This window comes from Seriola aureovittata, chromosome 11 (genome assembly GCF_021018895.1).
Source record: "Seriola aureovittata isolate HTS-2021-v1 ecotype China chromosome 11, ASM2101889v1, whole genome shotgun sequence".
NCBI classification, from domain to species: domain Eukaryota; kingdom Metazoa; phylum Chordata; class Actinopteri; order Carangiformes; family Carangidae; genus Seriola; species Seriola aureovittata.
Genome location: NC_079374.1, coordinates 7,337,784 through 7,349,924, shown reverse-complemented (window position 1 = coordinate 7,349,924; position 12,141 = coordinate 7,337,784). Strand labels below are relative to the sequence as shown.

General features: G+C 40.0%; 1 protein-coding gene and 1 long non-coding RNA gene across 7 annotated transcripts in view; one reads left to right on the top strand and one right to left on the bottom strand.

The window, feature by feature from the left end:
• Positions 1-12,141, top strand: part of LOC130177400 (uncharacterized) — a 36,882-nt gene that overhangs the window by 9,214 nt on the left and 15,527 nt on the right. For 4 of the 6 annotated variants that reach the window (XR_008829009.1, XR_008829013.1, XR_008829008.1 and 1 more), the window contains 7 exons: positions 1,051-1,154; positions 2,542-2,699; positions 4,491-4,629; positions 5,518-5,607; positions 9,499-9,639; positions 11,483-11,809; positions 11,909-11,958. This is a non-coding gene — a long non-coding RNA (uncharacterized LOC130177400). The remainder of the gene's footprint in view (positions 1-1,050; positions 1,155-2,541; positions 2,700-4,490; positions 4,630-5,517; positions 5,608-9,498; positions 9,640-11,482; positions 11,810-11,908; positions 11,959-12,141) is intronic. The other 2 variants (XR_008829012.1, XR_008829010.1) reach the window with 2 other exon arrangements.
• The window catches only part of gdap2 (ganglioside induced differentiation associated protein 2), a 59,528-nt gene continuing 59,071 nt past the window's right edge, over positions 11,685-12,141 (bottom strand). The window contains exon 14 of the mRNA XM_056389113.1: positions 11,685-11,796. Coding sequence (XP_056245088.1) covers positions 11,770-11,796 — 27 coding nt within the window. The 3' untranslated portion in view covers positions 11,685-11,769. The remainder of the gene's footprint in view (positions 11,797-12,141) is intronic.

Genomic DNA, 12,141 nt, shown 5'->3' with positions numbered 1-12,141 from the left:
GACTGTGCAGTTTACTGACACATAGCATATCTAGGTATTGAAATTTAAACATTCAAAGGAGGTATTTGTACGTTTTGCATCATTAGAATTAACAGCTGTTTACTTACCAGTCTCTTCAGCATTAAACTTTCCAACCAAGGGCTGAATCCAGTGGTGACAAGCAACTCTCTCGTTTTGCTTCTATTTTTATCACTTCTTTTCCATGCTAACCAGCTCGCCCCAACCCAGTCGGACTGTCTCGTCACTTTCCGACACCGAGTCACTGTAGCGTCCAGTCTGCCCTGAAGTAGTAGCTCTTTTCAGAGGGCGCATTATAACCTCTTGTCTTGTAAAAACAACAATGGCTGAAGCTCTTGGCTAGACTAGTAAGTAAACAGCTGTTAATGCTAACGTTGGCTATGTAGCAATAGCAAAACTTATTAATAGCTCCTTTTAAGTAAAGCTGGTACCATTTGGAGATGCCTGCATGAGAAGTTGCTTAGGGTATATTTCCTTGGAATGCAAAACTAAACATACTACATGGCCAAAAGTATGTGGACACCCAAACAATGCGCTGACGCTTCTATAAAAGCATTACCTAAATGTTGCCACAAAGTTGAAAGCACACTTGAGGTCTAAAATATCACTGCATACAACAGCATTAAGATTTTCTGAACAATGCAAACACTCTCGGTCCAAAAGTATGTGGACAGGGGTGCTCAAAAAACAAAAAAAAATAGTCCTTCAAGAGAAGTTTGCAGTAACATTTGACCCTTCTTTTAAAATCAAGTTCACACACTATTTTTAGTAAAGTTTCATATATTGTATGTTGGATTTAAAGCCTTACAGTCTGTGTTACGCTGCATAAGATTCCCTCACTGAAATGTACAAGGATTTAAAAGCGACACCACCTAAGAACTATTCACAGTCTGGAGGTCCATTAGACCCATTAAACTCCCTCTCCATGTGGCCACTGTCTGGACCTTGACCTGTGAAGGAAACAAATGAACATAAAAAAAATAAAAAGTGTGAGAAGTTGAGCAGCTCATGTAAACTGTCCTCCATTCTCAGGAATCAAGCAAGCTGTGCAAACATCAGCAGCCACTCCCACCCCCACCATGTAGAGCCCCAGAGGAGAGCCATATATAGGAGGACACCGAGGTCCCGAGAAACAGGTGATGGGTGCTGTGTGGAGGGCGACCGACCTGTGGCTGAAACAGAGAAAGAAAAAAGAGAGAGAGGAGGGAGTATGGGGTTCAGCATGTTCTCATGTACCTTTCCACGCACTGGTGGTTCACTTCCCAGAAGGGACTTGCATTCAACCCCCTTCAGCACAAATACACACACACACACACACACACAACTCCCATCTACCCCTCAATCTATGTAAAGCATACGCACATGCAGCCTTACAGATCCTGTGCCAAGCATGACAGGATGGCTGTGCTTGCATGTCTATCTCCTGAGGATTTACATATGTGTTACCACCACAGTCATTTTTCACATTCTCATCAGAGCAAGGTCAGTGCAGCATGTGTTTGGCCATAAATGTTAAAGAACCTCAGACTCCATCTGACTGCGTTTGTGTCCTTCCTCTCCAGACTCTGTTAACAGTCTCTGTACTTTCAATACACTCTGACATGCTGCTCTCATTATGGCCCTTTAAGATATAGCCCTCTTCCCTCAGGGTGTCTGATCCCCTTCCAGACACATAAGAAAATTGGCCATATGTCTGTGCACTCTGTCAGACAGCACGTGTCTCACACCATGTCTGCAGAGTGAAGAACAGAGGTTAGAAAGGGTCATGATTGACTTCAAACTCGTAGGCTATACATCCCCAGGACAAAGAGGACTTTTTTTTTTATCTTTAAGCAAATGTCTAACAACACGTTTCACTTTCATGTTGAAACTGCACAGGAGAAATTTATTATGCAATGAGTCACCTGCTTCAGCAGTCTAACTCACAGTGAATAACACTTTTGAATCTTCTCTGCTTGACCAGAGTTGGAAGAAGTACTGTAATCCTTTACTTAAGTGAAAGTATTAATGCAGCACTATTTAAAAGTCCTGCATTTAAAGTCCTACGTTAGTGAAAGTACAGAACATTATCAGCAACATGTACATAAAGTATCAAAGTAAAAGTCTTAGATTATAGATTAGATTTAGATTAGTCCTTCAAAGGGTCACATGATAAATCTGAGGGGTTGTAAAATGATTGATGAGAGAGGAAAGAGGGAAAACAATAAGTTCTAATCTGTTTTCAATTTTTTTTGACTGCTCTTGCTTTTTTGTGAGATATTTGATAATTTGAAATGTTATTGAAATGAAACCATGTGAGAAGTTTAGAGAGGAAATGTCTCTCTGCTGGAAACTTCTAACAACTCACAGACATCTGAAACATCACAAGGAGTCACTAAGAAACATTTGTTTAATTTTAAAGTGCTGAACTTGAGTAGATGTTCTTATTTACTTGGCGTCCAGGCAACCAAGCAGTATGTTTTACCAAGCTCTTATTTGCGTCAACATCCAAATGATTTATTTTGTTTTTTATTTTCATTGCAGTTGCATCTGCTGAGTTCATGTTCAGCATCAGGTTCAAGCAAGAAACATAAACTGGCTTGAATCCAAAGACTGGGTTTTACAGTCTCTGTCAGCCACCGTGTTTCACTGATCGTAACGCCGCACTCAAAACTGAAGTACAAGGAAGAACATGTTTCTTTGTAAGTTTCTTTTCACCTCACATTCACACCTTTGTTTTCTTTGTTCTCTTTCCGTTTTCAGCAGTTGGAAATTTTGAAGAAGTAAATCAGAAAAGCCAAAACTGAACTCAACAAAGAGTGGTTTGTGTGTGGCGTAAACTGGCTCTATTCCATTTTCCCTCATACTACATCGTTCATAATTCTTCAGCTCATTTGCTTGATATTTGTAAGCATGTAACTGTCTCACAGTTTAGCAGGAAGGGAGTGGATGTTTATTTTCTCACACACACTTTGTTAGTGCCTTTAAACCTGTGACCTTCAGTTGAAAAGAGTCACTTAGCAAAATATATAAAGCATCTATTTCAGGAATTTAAGTAAGATAGTGATGCATTTAAGTCAAGGAAAAAAACAGCTGTTCGATTTTTTGCCTGTCACAACAGATGTCCTCCAATCAGCTTTCACAGGTAAAGTACCTGCTGTGACATCACTGACGTGTAAAGCTCACAGTTTGCTTAAAATGAAACTAAAATTGCCAGGTTTTCACAGGTAACAGGAGAACAGCAATCAAATTAAGCTTGCATTAAATTCTTTATTGAGTAATGGATCAGTAATGGATGTATTAAAAGCTGGATACGGTGACACCACTCAGCCTTGCTGCTAATTTATTTAATACATGAATAAATATATAAAATAAATAATTCTAATGGCCACTCAAGGCACTGCAACCCCAAAAAGCATTTTCCACATAGACCACCATTATAAAACACACGTATGTAAAACAGTTAACACCAAGAGCGGCAAACAAGGTCAAATATTACTCTTTATAGTATTCATTTTTAAAGGTCCCATATAGTATAAAAGTATATTTACTTGTGTTGTTTGATTATAAAGCAGGTCTAGGTTCTATATTAATACTGTGAAAAGTATCAAAACGCTCAGTCCACAGAGAAATGCACACATCCTGTTTCAGAAACTGAGCCTTGAAACCAGCCGTCACGACTTCTGTAACTTTGTGATGTCTCAGCCATGCCCCAAGCCCCGCCCACCTAGACCCACCATCCAAATCTTGCAGGATTTGGTTTCTCTGAGTGTTTACCTAATATCTGCATTTTTATCAGATTGCTCAGCAAACAGTCAGAAGAGAGACTCAGAGCCTCCTCTCTTCTGATTGGCTCACCGACCTGTTGTTACTAGAACCCCAGAGAGAAGCCTGAGAGAGGAGATGTAAAACTACATTGAGATTGTTTTTGGCTCTCAAAACCACAAATATATCTTCTTATGGATCAACACTTCAAATAAAACACTGGAAATCTATAAAATATGGGATCTTTAAATCATGAAGGGCCCGTACATAAAAAAATTCCCAAGCTCAGGAAAGATAGCCACAGTGAGCAGAAGCTAGAAAATGTTTTAGCATTATATGCTCAGGGAGCAATTTTCAGTCTAGTGTCCAATTATAATACATCCATGTTAAACAAACTGTTTTTGCAGACTGAGTACTACTCCTTGTGAACAGTAGCCTGATCTTCATGTGTATAATTGTCAGGGTTCCACTTTAAGCAAATGCACCTTTTAACTTTCTCCCTTGTTTGAAGCACAGTAATGACTGTAATGTATTTTTCTCTCCCTATGGGAGGAGTTTGAAGAGTAAATGTGAGAATGTGTTGTGAATACAGTCTGTAATTTTATAATTGTCCGACCAAACACTAAGAGCATTTCCTTTTGACATACAATAAGAAGAATGGGCTGCTTTGGTTTATAAGTGAAATCATAACATTATGACATTTACTGCAGTGTTCTTGTCTTGTTCAGGATTCTCTGGTAATCCTTGGACATGGATATACAGCTGGTGATGTTAGTGTCTGCTGAACCAGTCATTTATGGGAAGTAACACATCACATCACCATCACTACGGCCTCAGCTGTTACCATAAAAGACCTTCAGAATAACAGTGAGATGACTCATGTTTGTGTCTGATGAATATAAGTCCATTATTCACCTTGTGTTTTATCTCTGTTTTAATTTCCTCTTGAGAAGATTTTCTCATGAGGGAAACAACTGGCTCTGTAGCTGCTCGTGCTCCATAATGCTAGTCGTTAACCCTCTGTTGGCGGTTTGGTGCTGGCCAGGTTCATTAGAGCTTTTTTGCTGAAAACAGCTGTCTGCTGCAGCTGGAAATGGCGCTAATGTACAAAAGTATTAATGTCAAAATATACACAAACTACCAAAGGTCATTATTGATGCATTAATGTGTTCATCACTTCAATGTTGCAGCTGATAAAGGTGGGGATAACTTTGAGTAGCCTATCTGATAGATTGTTGGGTAGCTTATGAATTTCCCTCCAAGGATCAGATAATTTTTATATTACCATGTCTTAATCTATAATTATTATTTGTAGATTATATTTTGTGTTATTTATCTGTATCTGCAAAGTAACGAGTAGTTATTCAATAACTTTTGTGGAGTAAAAAGTAAAATCCACATCTCTGGATTTGATAAAGTAAGAGAAGCTGGAAATGGAAAAGTAAATGTACAGTAATTGAGTAAATGTACTTAGTTACTTTCCAACAGTGAAAAACAATAAACTGTATAATTAAGCAGTTTGGAGGAGAACTGCAGGGTTGAATGATAACAGCTGTTAACATAAAGAAGTTTCTTCATGCAGCTTTAGATGGTGATGGATTAGTGCCGCACCCACCCGGCCAGGGTGATAAGTGCGAGAAATCAAACGCATCCAGAATGTAAATGTCAACAGGTGCACGATTTAATCTTGATTTATCAAAGCTAACCAATACCTGTTGTTCGGGAGGCGTTGACATTCATCGTTTCATTCTGCAGAATCACGATAAATAAAAACAATGAGAGAAGCAGCGCGAGCAGAGAGAACCTCAGGCACGAGCGCAGAGCTGCTGAATCTCCTTCAAACAGGTGAGAACAACAACAATAACACAGTTAATATCCACGATGAACGCGCTGCGTGGCACTGCAGTGTTGTGCAGCTGCATGAAGCTAAAACATGCATGCAGTTGATATTGACTATACCTGTGCTGATTGATGATTGACTGATTGACGTTTTTTCAAAAACAGCTAAAAGTGAGTGAATATTGGACTTAATTACATCAGGTGCACAAACATCACTTCAAATGAAAGACCGTGTTGCTCTGTAGCTGCTGGATCCACTTAAAATGTGATGTCTGAATGTTTGCTCACAACTTACCCTTAACAAAAATAAATAAATAAATAAAAATCAGTTACTGCAGGTTAAAGTGACAGTATCAAAAGTTAAAGAAATGGTTTGCAGAACGTCTCTGTGATATTGATATTGATATATTATTATATTAGAATACATTATTAATTTGTTAAAATTGCCTACCATATGTGTGAAGAACATTTTACTGTACTTGATAGTTTAGCCCATTGGTTCCCAAGCTTGGGTTCAGGCCCCTCTCAGGGTCACATGATAAATCTGAGGGGTCCTGAGATCATGAATGTGCAGGAAAGAAGAAGAACATAAGTTCTGACACACAAACCTGTATTCATTATTTAGACTTTTCTTAAGCGTTTGAAGTTTAGAGAGGAAATGTCTCTTTAGTTAACACCTCGTCTGAGAGGAGCCACAAGTGGACACCTTTTTTAAGATGTTGGGAACCTCTGCTTTAATCTGTGGCAATGCATTTATAAATGTATCTTATAAACTAAAATGTAACCAGTGTAGTGTCGCAGTAACAGTATTCCCCTCTGAAATGTACTGAAGTACAAGGTGGCATCAAATACAAATACAAATACAAGTGCATCAAAATTGTAACAAAGTAAAGTATTAGAGTAAATGTACTTATTACAATCGACCACTGAATTCATGCTTGTTGCACCACCATAGTGTCCATACAGCCTTTTTTTAAATTGTTGTTTAAAGTGTAATTTTTGCCCTTTTCTGATTTATTCAAGTGAAGCTGCATTCAGGAAGCTGGTTGGTTATTTATAATTGGTAGTCTGTTGGATGCATGGTCTGCTAGCTGCTATTATTCTGTTTGGACCACAGACTGTATACAGTCTGATCCGCTGACTGAATCTGTAGACATTTAAAAGTTGTGTTTATTTGGGCAAAGCTGTCAAAGCCGTCTAAAACATGCATGTATCACTGTAAGTAAACACACCAGTTAAATGTTCCAGATGACTGAAGCACCACATTACTTAAAATAAAAGCATAACGTATTAATGGAGATAATGTGTTTACGTGCCTCAGTGTCTCCGCTGTTGTCACCGCACTACAGATGTTGTACTGGAGCTTCTTATAATCAGTACAACAACTCATCTGCACCACTGATACTGTTACTGTGTGTGTGCTGCATTCAGATACAGCATGCCTCAGTGAATGCTTGTTTACATGTGGACACAGTCAACATGTCAACACGTATATTAACACAAAGCATCTCCTGATATGATAAAATATAGCACTTTTTTACAAGTTAAAGTGATTTGCAAAAAGACATTAAACCAAGAAAATGAATATATCCGGGATAAATAGAATGTAAAGTAGATAAAATCAAATCAAAAGGGGACAATGAACAGCTTGACCTCTGCAGGCGCCGTCCATCAGCCCGCTCTGTACTTCAAGCCCAGCTCGTCCCCCTAGTGGCCACACCCCTTCACTGAGCTCTGACCCCGTCTTGCCCCCTCAGCATTACACACCATTCAGAGCGGCAGAGCCAGGGTGGGCGTTCAGTTTTAATCAAGCCAGCACATGCTCGGCTTGAAACGCTGCCACATATCTGGGCTGTGATAAAAGACAGGCCGGACAACTATGTTGACCAAGGCACATTCACACACAGAGAGGCCAGCACCTAGCCGGTTGAACTCCCACCTCACGTGTTCCATGAAGCTGTTTTCTATGATTAAAATATTGCCTCCAGACGCAGCTTAAACACCATCTGTCTTTGATCAATTTCCATACGTAATCGTATGTTTTGTGGAGTGGTGAGGTGGGTTGTGTAGTATTCAAGGCTGACCTGAGGCATATGGGTGGATTGTAGGGCTATTGTTGTGACGTGACTTTGCTCCTGTCTTTGGAAAGCAGTCATCTCACATCGGTTCACATCTTTGTTCTAGACTGAAATATTTTGACAACAATTAGATTGTCATGAAATCTGGCCCAGGCATTCATGGGCCTCAGAGGATGAATCCTACTGACTTTTGTGATCCCTTGACTTTTACTGTGGTGCCACAATGAGGTTGACATTTGACAACTCAAGGTCCCTAGTGGACACACTTTAATGACTTTGTAAAAGCATTTATCACATGGATTGGCCAAAGTTGGTGTAGACATTCATGGTTCCCAGAAGGTGTATCCTTCCGATTTTGATGAACCCATGAGTTTTCCTCTAAGGTCCCCAGGGGATGCATCCTGCTGACATAAGTGATCCTGTAGTTTTTACTGTAGTGCCACCATGAGGTTGACATTGTTGGTTCAGAGTGAAACGTCTTAGTAAATTTTATCCTGACATTCATGTTCCCCAGAGGATGAATCATCCGCTGACTTATCCTCTAGTGCCATTATGAGGGTGACGTGTTTGTTTTAATTGAAAAATCTCGACAGCTACTGGATGGATTGTTGTGAAATTTGGTGCAGACATTCATTGTCCCCTCAGGATGAAACGTAACTTTGATGCCCTGATTTTTTCTCAATGATAAGCGCAATCATCAGGTGAAGTTTGTCTAATACCTCAGTTTTTGACTAGATACTTGCAAAACTAATAAGCCTCAGCTCTACTTTGTGTTCTGTGCGCTAACTAGCAAATGCTAGCATGCAAAAAATAAGGTGGTGAACAGGGTAAACGTCAAGCCTTCTAAGCACTGCTGTTTCTCAGTACAGCCTCATAGAGCTGCTAGCACCGCTGCAGACTCTTAGTCTAGTTTGTTCTTGCACTTTGGTTTTAGTGTCACCTCAGTGTGGCATGCGTCAGATTTTCCTCTGGTTTATGTGCTATTTGCCTGTGTTGACATTCAGGCTTTTTTCTAACTCTGTTTGTATTCTGCCTCCCTTTTTATTATGTCAAACAGCAGACGTCTCAGACCAATCTAGACTTTTCATGGGGTCACAAATGCTTGGAGTGTGGTTACCAGCGGTTAAAAGGGACAAACCAGCACATTGGATGAGTGACAGTAAATAAAATGCACAACCAAAGAAAATGAGTCATTCTCTGCAGCAGTATCGGTGTTCAAGTCTTGGTATAAAACAGGGGAAAATATCAGCAGGAGGAGAGGTAATGACATTGGAAACTACTCAACTGCTCAGCGTTCCCTAGGAGGTCTCATTAGTGCAGCCACACACTTTTTATGAGTTTGACCGTGATCTTGACCGAACACACACTCGACAAATCGTCACACAGCTTCCTCATGCACTTCACCGTTCCCCTGTTGCTTTGTGTACTTCTACTAATTACCAGTAAGACCAGTTTTTAATTTTTTATCATCTGGAGGTCAGACCTGGTTTGATTGATCCAGGGATCGCTCAGCACTGTCTAAATCTGAGCTTCAAAGGGGGATGCTGAGACCAAATGGCTCTGAGCACATGTTGGTCATGAAAACTCTGATAGCATCCACACATGGGTGCCGAGTGTGTGGTTAAAAGTTTGTTATTCCTGTCTTCATTGCACTGAAGTCTGTGTTTGATTTGAAGTTGCTGTTTAGTTACTTTTTCTTTTTATCATGTTCATCTTCAATTTGAATGTGTGCAAATGTGTGAACCTGCTGTTGTACAAGGATCCTGCTGATGAGTCATTCAGGTTCACTGCCTTTCCCTTTCTGTCATTCTCCCTACAGGTGTGAAGTTGAGTTCATTATGGGAAACATTGCTGTGTAAAACAGCTGCACACCAGTCCGTGAATTCAGTTGGTCTACAAGCTGAGATGAGTCACGAGGATCTTTTGGAAGGAGGAGTCTGGAATCAGTTTGTTTGACCAGGTGAGAGCAGATAATGTCTTTTTTTAACTCTAGTTGCGCCACAGAAACATAACAACAACATAATGGAAAATATTCTTATTTACTTTTCGTGTGGAGTTAAATCGATAGCCTTCCCTATACGCTGAGCAGCTTAGCATAAATACTGGAGACGAGGAAACACTTTGAGGTATCAAAATCTCTAAAGCTACTAATTAACGCAAGACGACGTAACTTTTGCTGAGCAGCAGCAACAGCGGCCTCTGCAGCCACAAGTGGGAATTACAGGCCGCTGGTGCATTAAATTCTGTTGGGCTCTGAGTCAGAATGGTTAATGGTACTAGAAGCAGCGTCCCCCTTGAAGCTAACAGCTTGTGTACAGAAAACAAAGCCTATTAATCGCCCAGGCAACAAACACAAAATCATCATCTCAGTACAAACAGTACAAATGTGATCCTAATGCAGTTTAGGTCGATCTAGAGTGAAGGAAACTGCGGCATAATTTGGGGGAAATGTTTTCTTTTCATGATCAGAAGACATACTAAATAACGTTGTATGTTGTAAAGTTCTGAGCTCATACAAAAGTCACTTAATTTGCATTTAGTTATTAATAGTAATGTAGAGACTTTGTCAATACATAAAAGTAAACGTCTGTTTCCTGCTTTAAGGAATAAACATACTGATCCCATAGACAACCAGTATATGAGTGACGCTCCCCATTTAACTAACCTTCAAACTACTTGCAGGGAAATGAACATGGCACCCAAAAGACACCGTCTACACTTACGCAACAGTATTGTCTGTTTCTCCCAAAGATATACTTACAGATCTATTGGCCATGTTAAAAAAAACACTAGATTTTTCCTGGACTTCTCTGAAGGTGAAATGTCACTTTAAGTTAAGGGAAAAAATCCTCACAGAAAGCAGTGCCACACGATGAGCTCATGTTTGAGAGAAGGTCAGAACAAAAACAGTGTTTAACAATACATTTTATTCATTAAAACGACATTTACTTAATGAGCTCAGTGAAATGGCTTCATTTAACTTCCCGTTTGATTTAACTGTTGTCACGAGCCTGCATCAGTGAACAGGCCTTGTTCAGCTGGTCATTGTCTGTGTCTTGGATGTTAGTAACCTGTAAAACAGTGAATCATTATTTTTAGACGCTGGTTTTTGTATGTATTAATCAAAAGAGAAATAATTAGTTAGTATTAGTGGTGTTGCTAGGCAGATTTTATTGCCTTCAGACAGAGCCAGTCAAGCTGTTTGCCCCTGTTTCTACTGTTTGTAGAAAGCTGGTTGCAGCTAACCAGCTGTTGGCTGCAGCCTTATGTTTAATTACAAATATGAGCGGTATCAATCTTCTCATCTAACTCTCGCCAAGAAAAACAAATGAAAGCATTTTCCCAAACTGTCAAACTATTCCTTTAAGGGCTACCCCCACAAGGACAAGTCTGCAAGCAGTTTCCAGCTCAATTACAAATCTTTCAGGGCTTCAGCTACACAGTTTCTAATTACTGACGTAAACATCCTCAAATTAAAGCCGAGACTTTTATTTAATCCTTCATTCATTTATTTCAAATTGAATGTGCTGAAGCTCGGAGCCTGAAGAACGAAAAGTGTGTAACTGTCCAAATATTTATTGTCTGGACTGTATGTGAACTAATGTATGTTTATTATTGTCGTGCATGTCAGCAGCAGTTTCCAACTTCCTTTTTAGATGTAGCAATGCAGATAAAAAAAAAAAAAATATCGTCATATAAGAGTGATCTGCATGTTTTACTCTTCAGTGTCATTTGAACACTGGCAAAGGCTTGTGATGATTTCCTGTGTTTTCCTGCTCTGGCTGCCTCTCTGTTTTGACCAGCTAATCCCTGCCTGTCACGGAGGGAGGTCCATAAAAGATGGATTTGCTCCTCCACCCGCCACAGCTCTTCATTTACAGGACAGCAGCATCCTTCCGTCCCCATCTCCTGCTCAGCACTTTAATCCGGCCAGAACGAATAGAGAGATTAAAAAGCCGAAGATGAGACATGATGAAAGAGGGTCACCGCGGTCAGCAGGATGTGGGCAGGTGAGGAGACGGGAGGCGGCGAGGACAGCGGAGAGCAGACATGCCGGCTGGAGATTTTTAATCAGCACACGGCCACTTCTTCACTTCCTGGAACATGATGCTGTTTTCTGTGGAGGGAAGGTGAGACCGGTGGAAAAAAAACACACTGAGTGCAACACCTGCTGTTTATCCTTCTAATTCAGCCACTTATGTGTCTCAATCTTTCCTGTGTTCTTAAAGGGAAAAGGCACCTGAAGCCTCTGGATTCGATCTCTGTCTCATCTTTGCAGGTGAATCACACCAGTCTACACATCAGACACACATTTATAAAGATTATTCACTTCCTGTATCTATAAAATGAATTTAACCATAAAACAAATAAGGTGAAGTAAGTCTTTATAGCTGCACTGTCAAAACAAATCATGATATATTCGATATCCCCTTTCCTTCCTCAAAACAGCGAAGATTTTGTG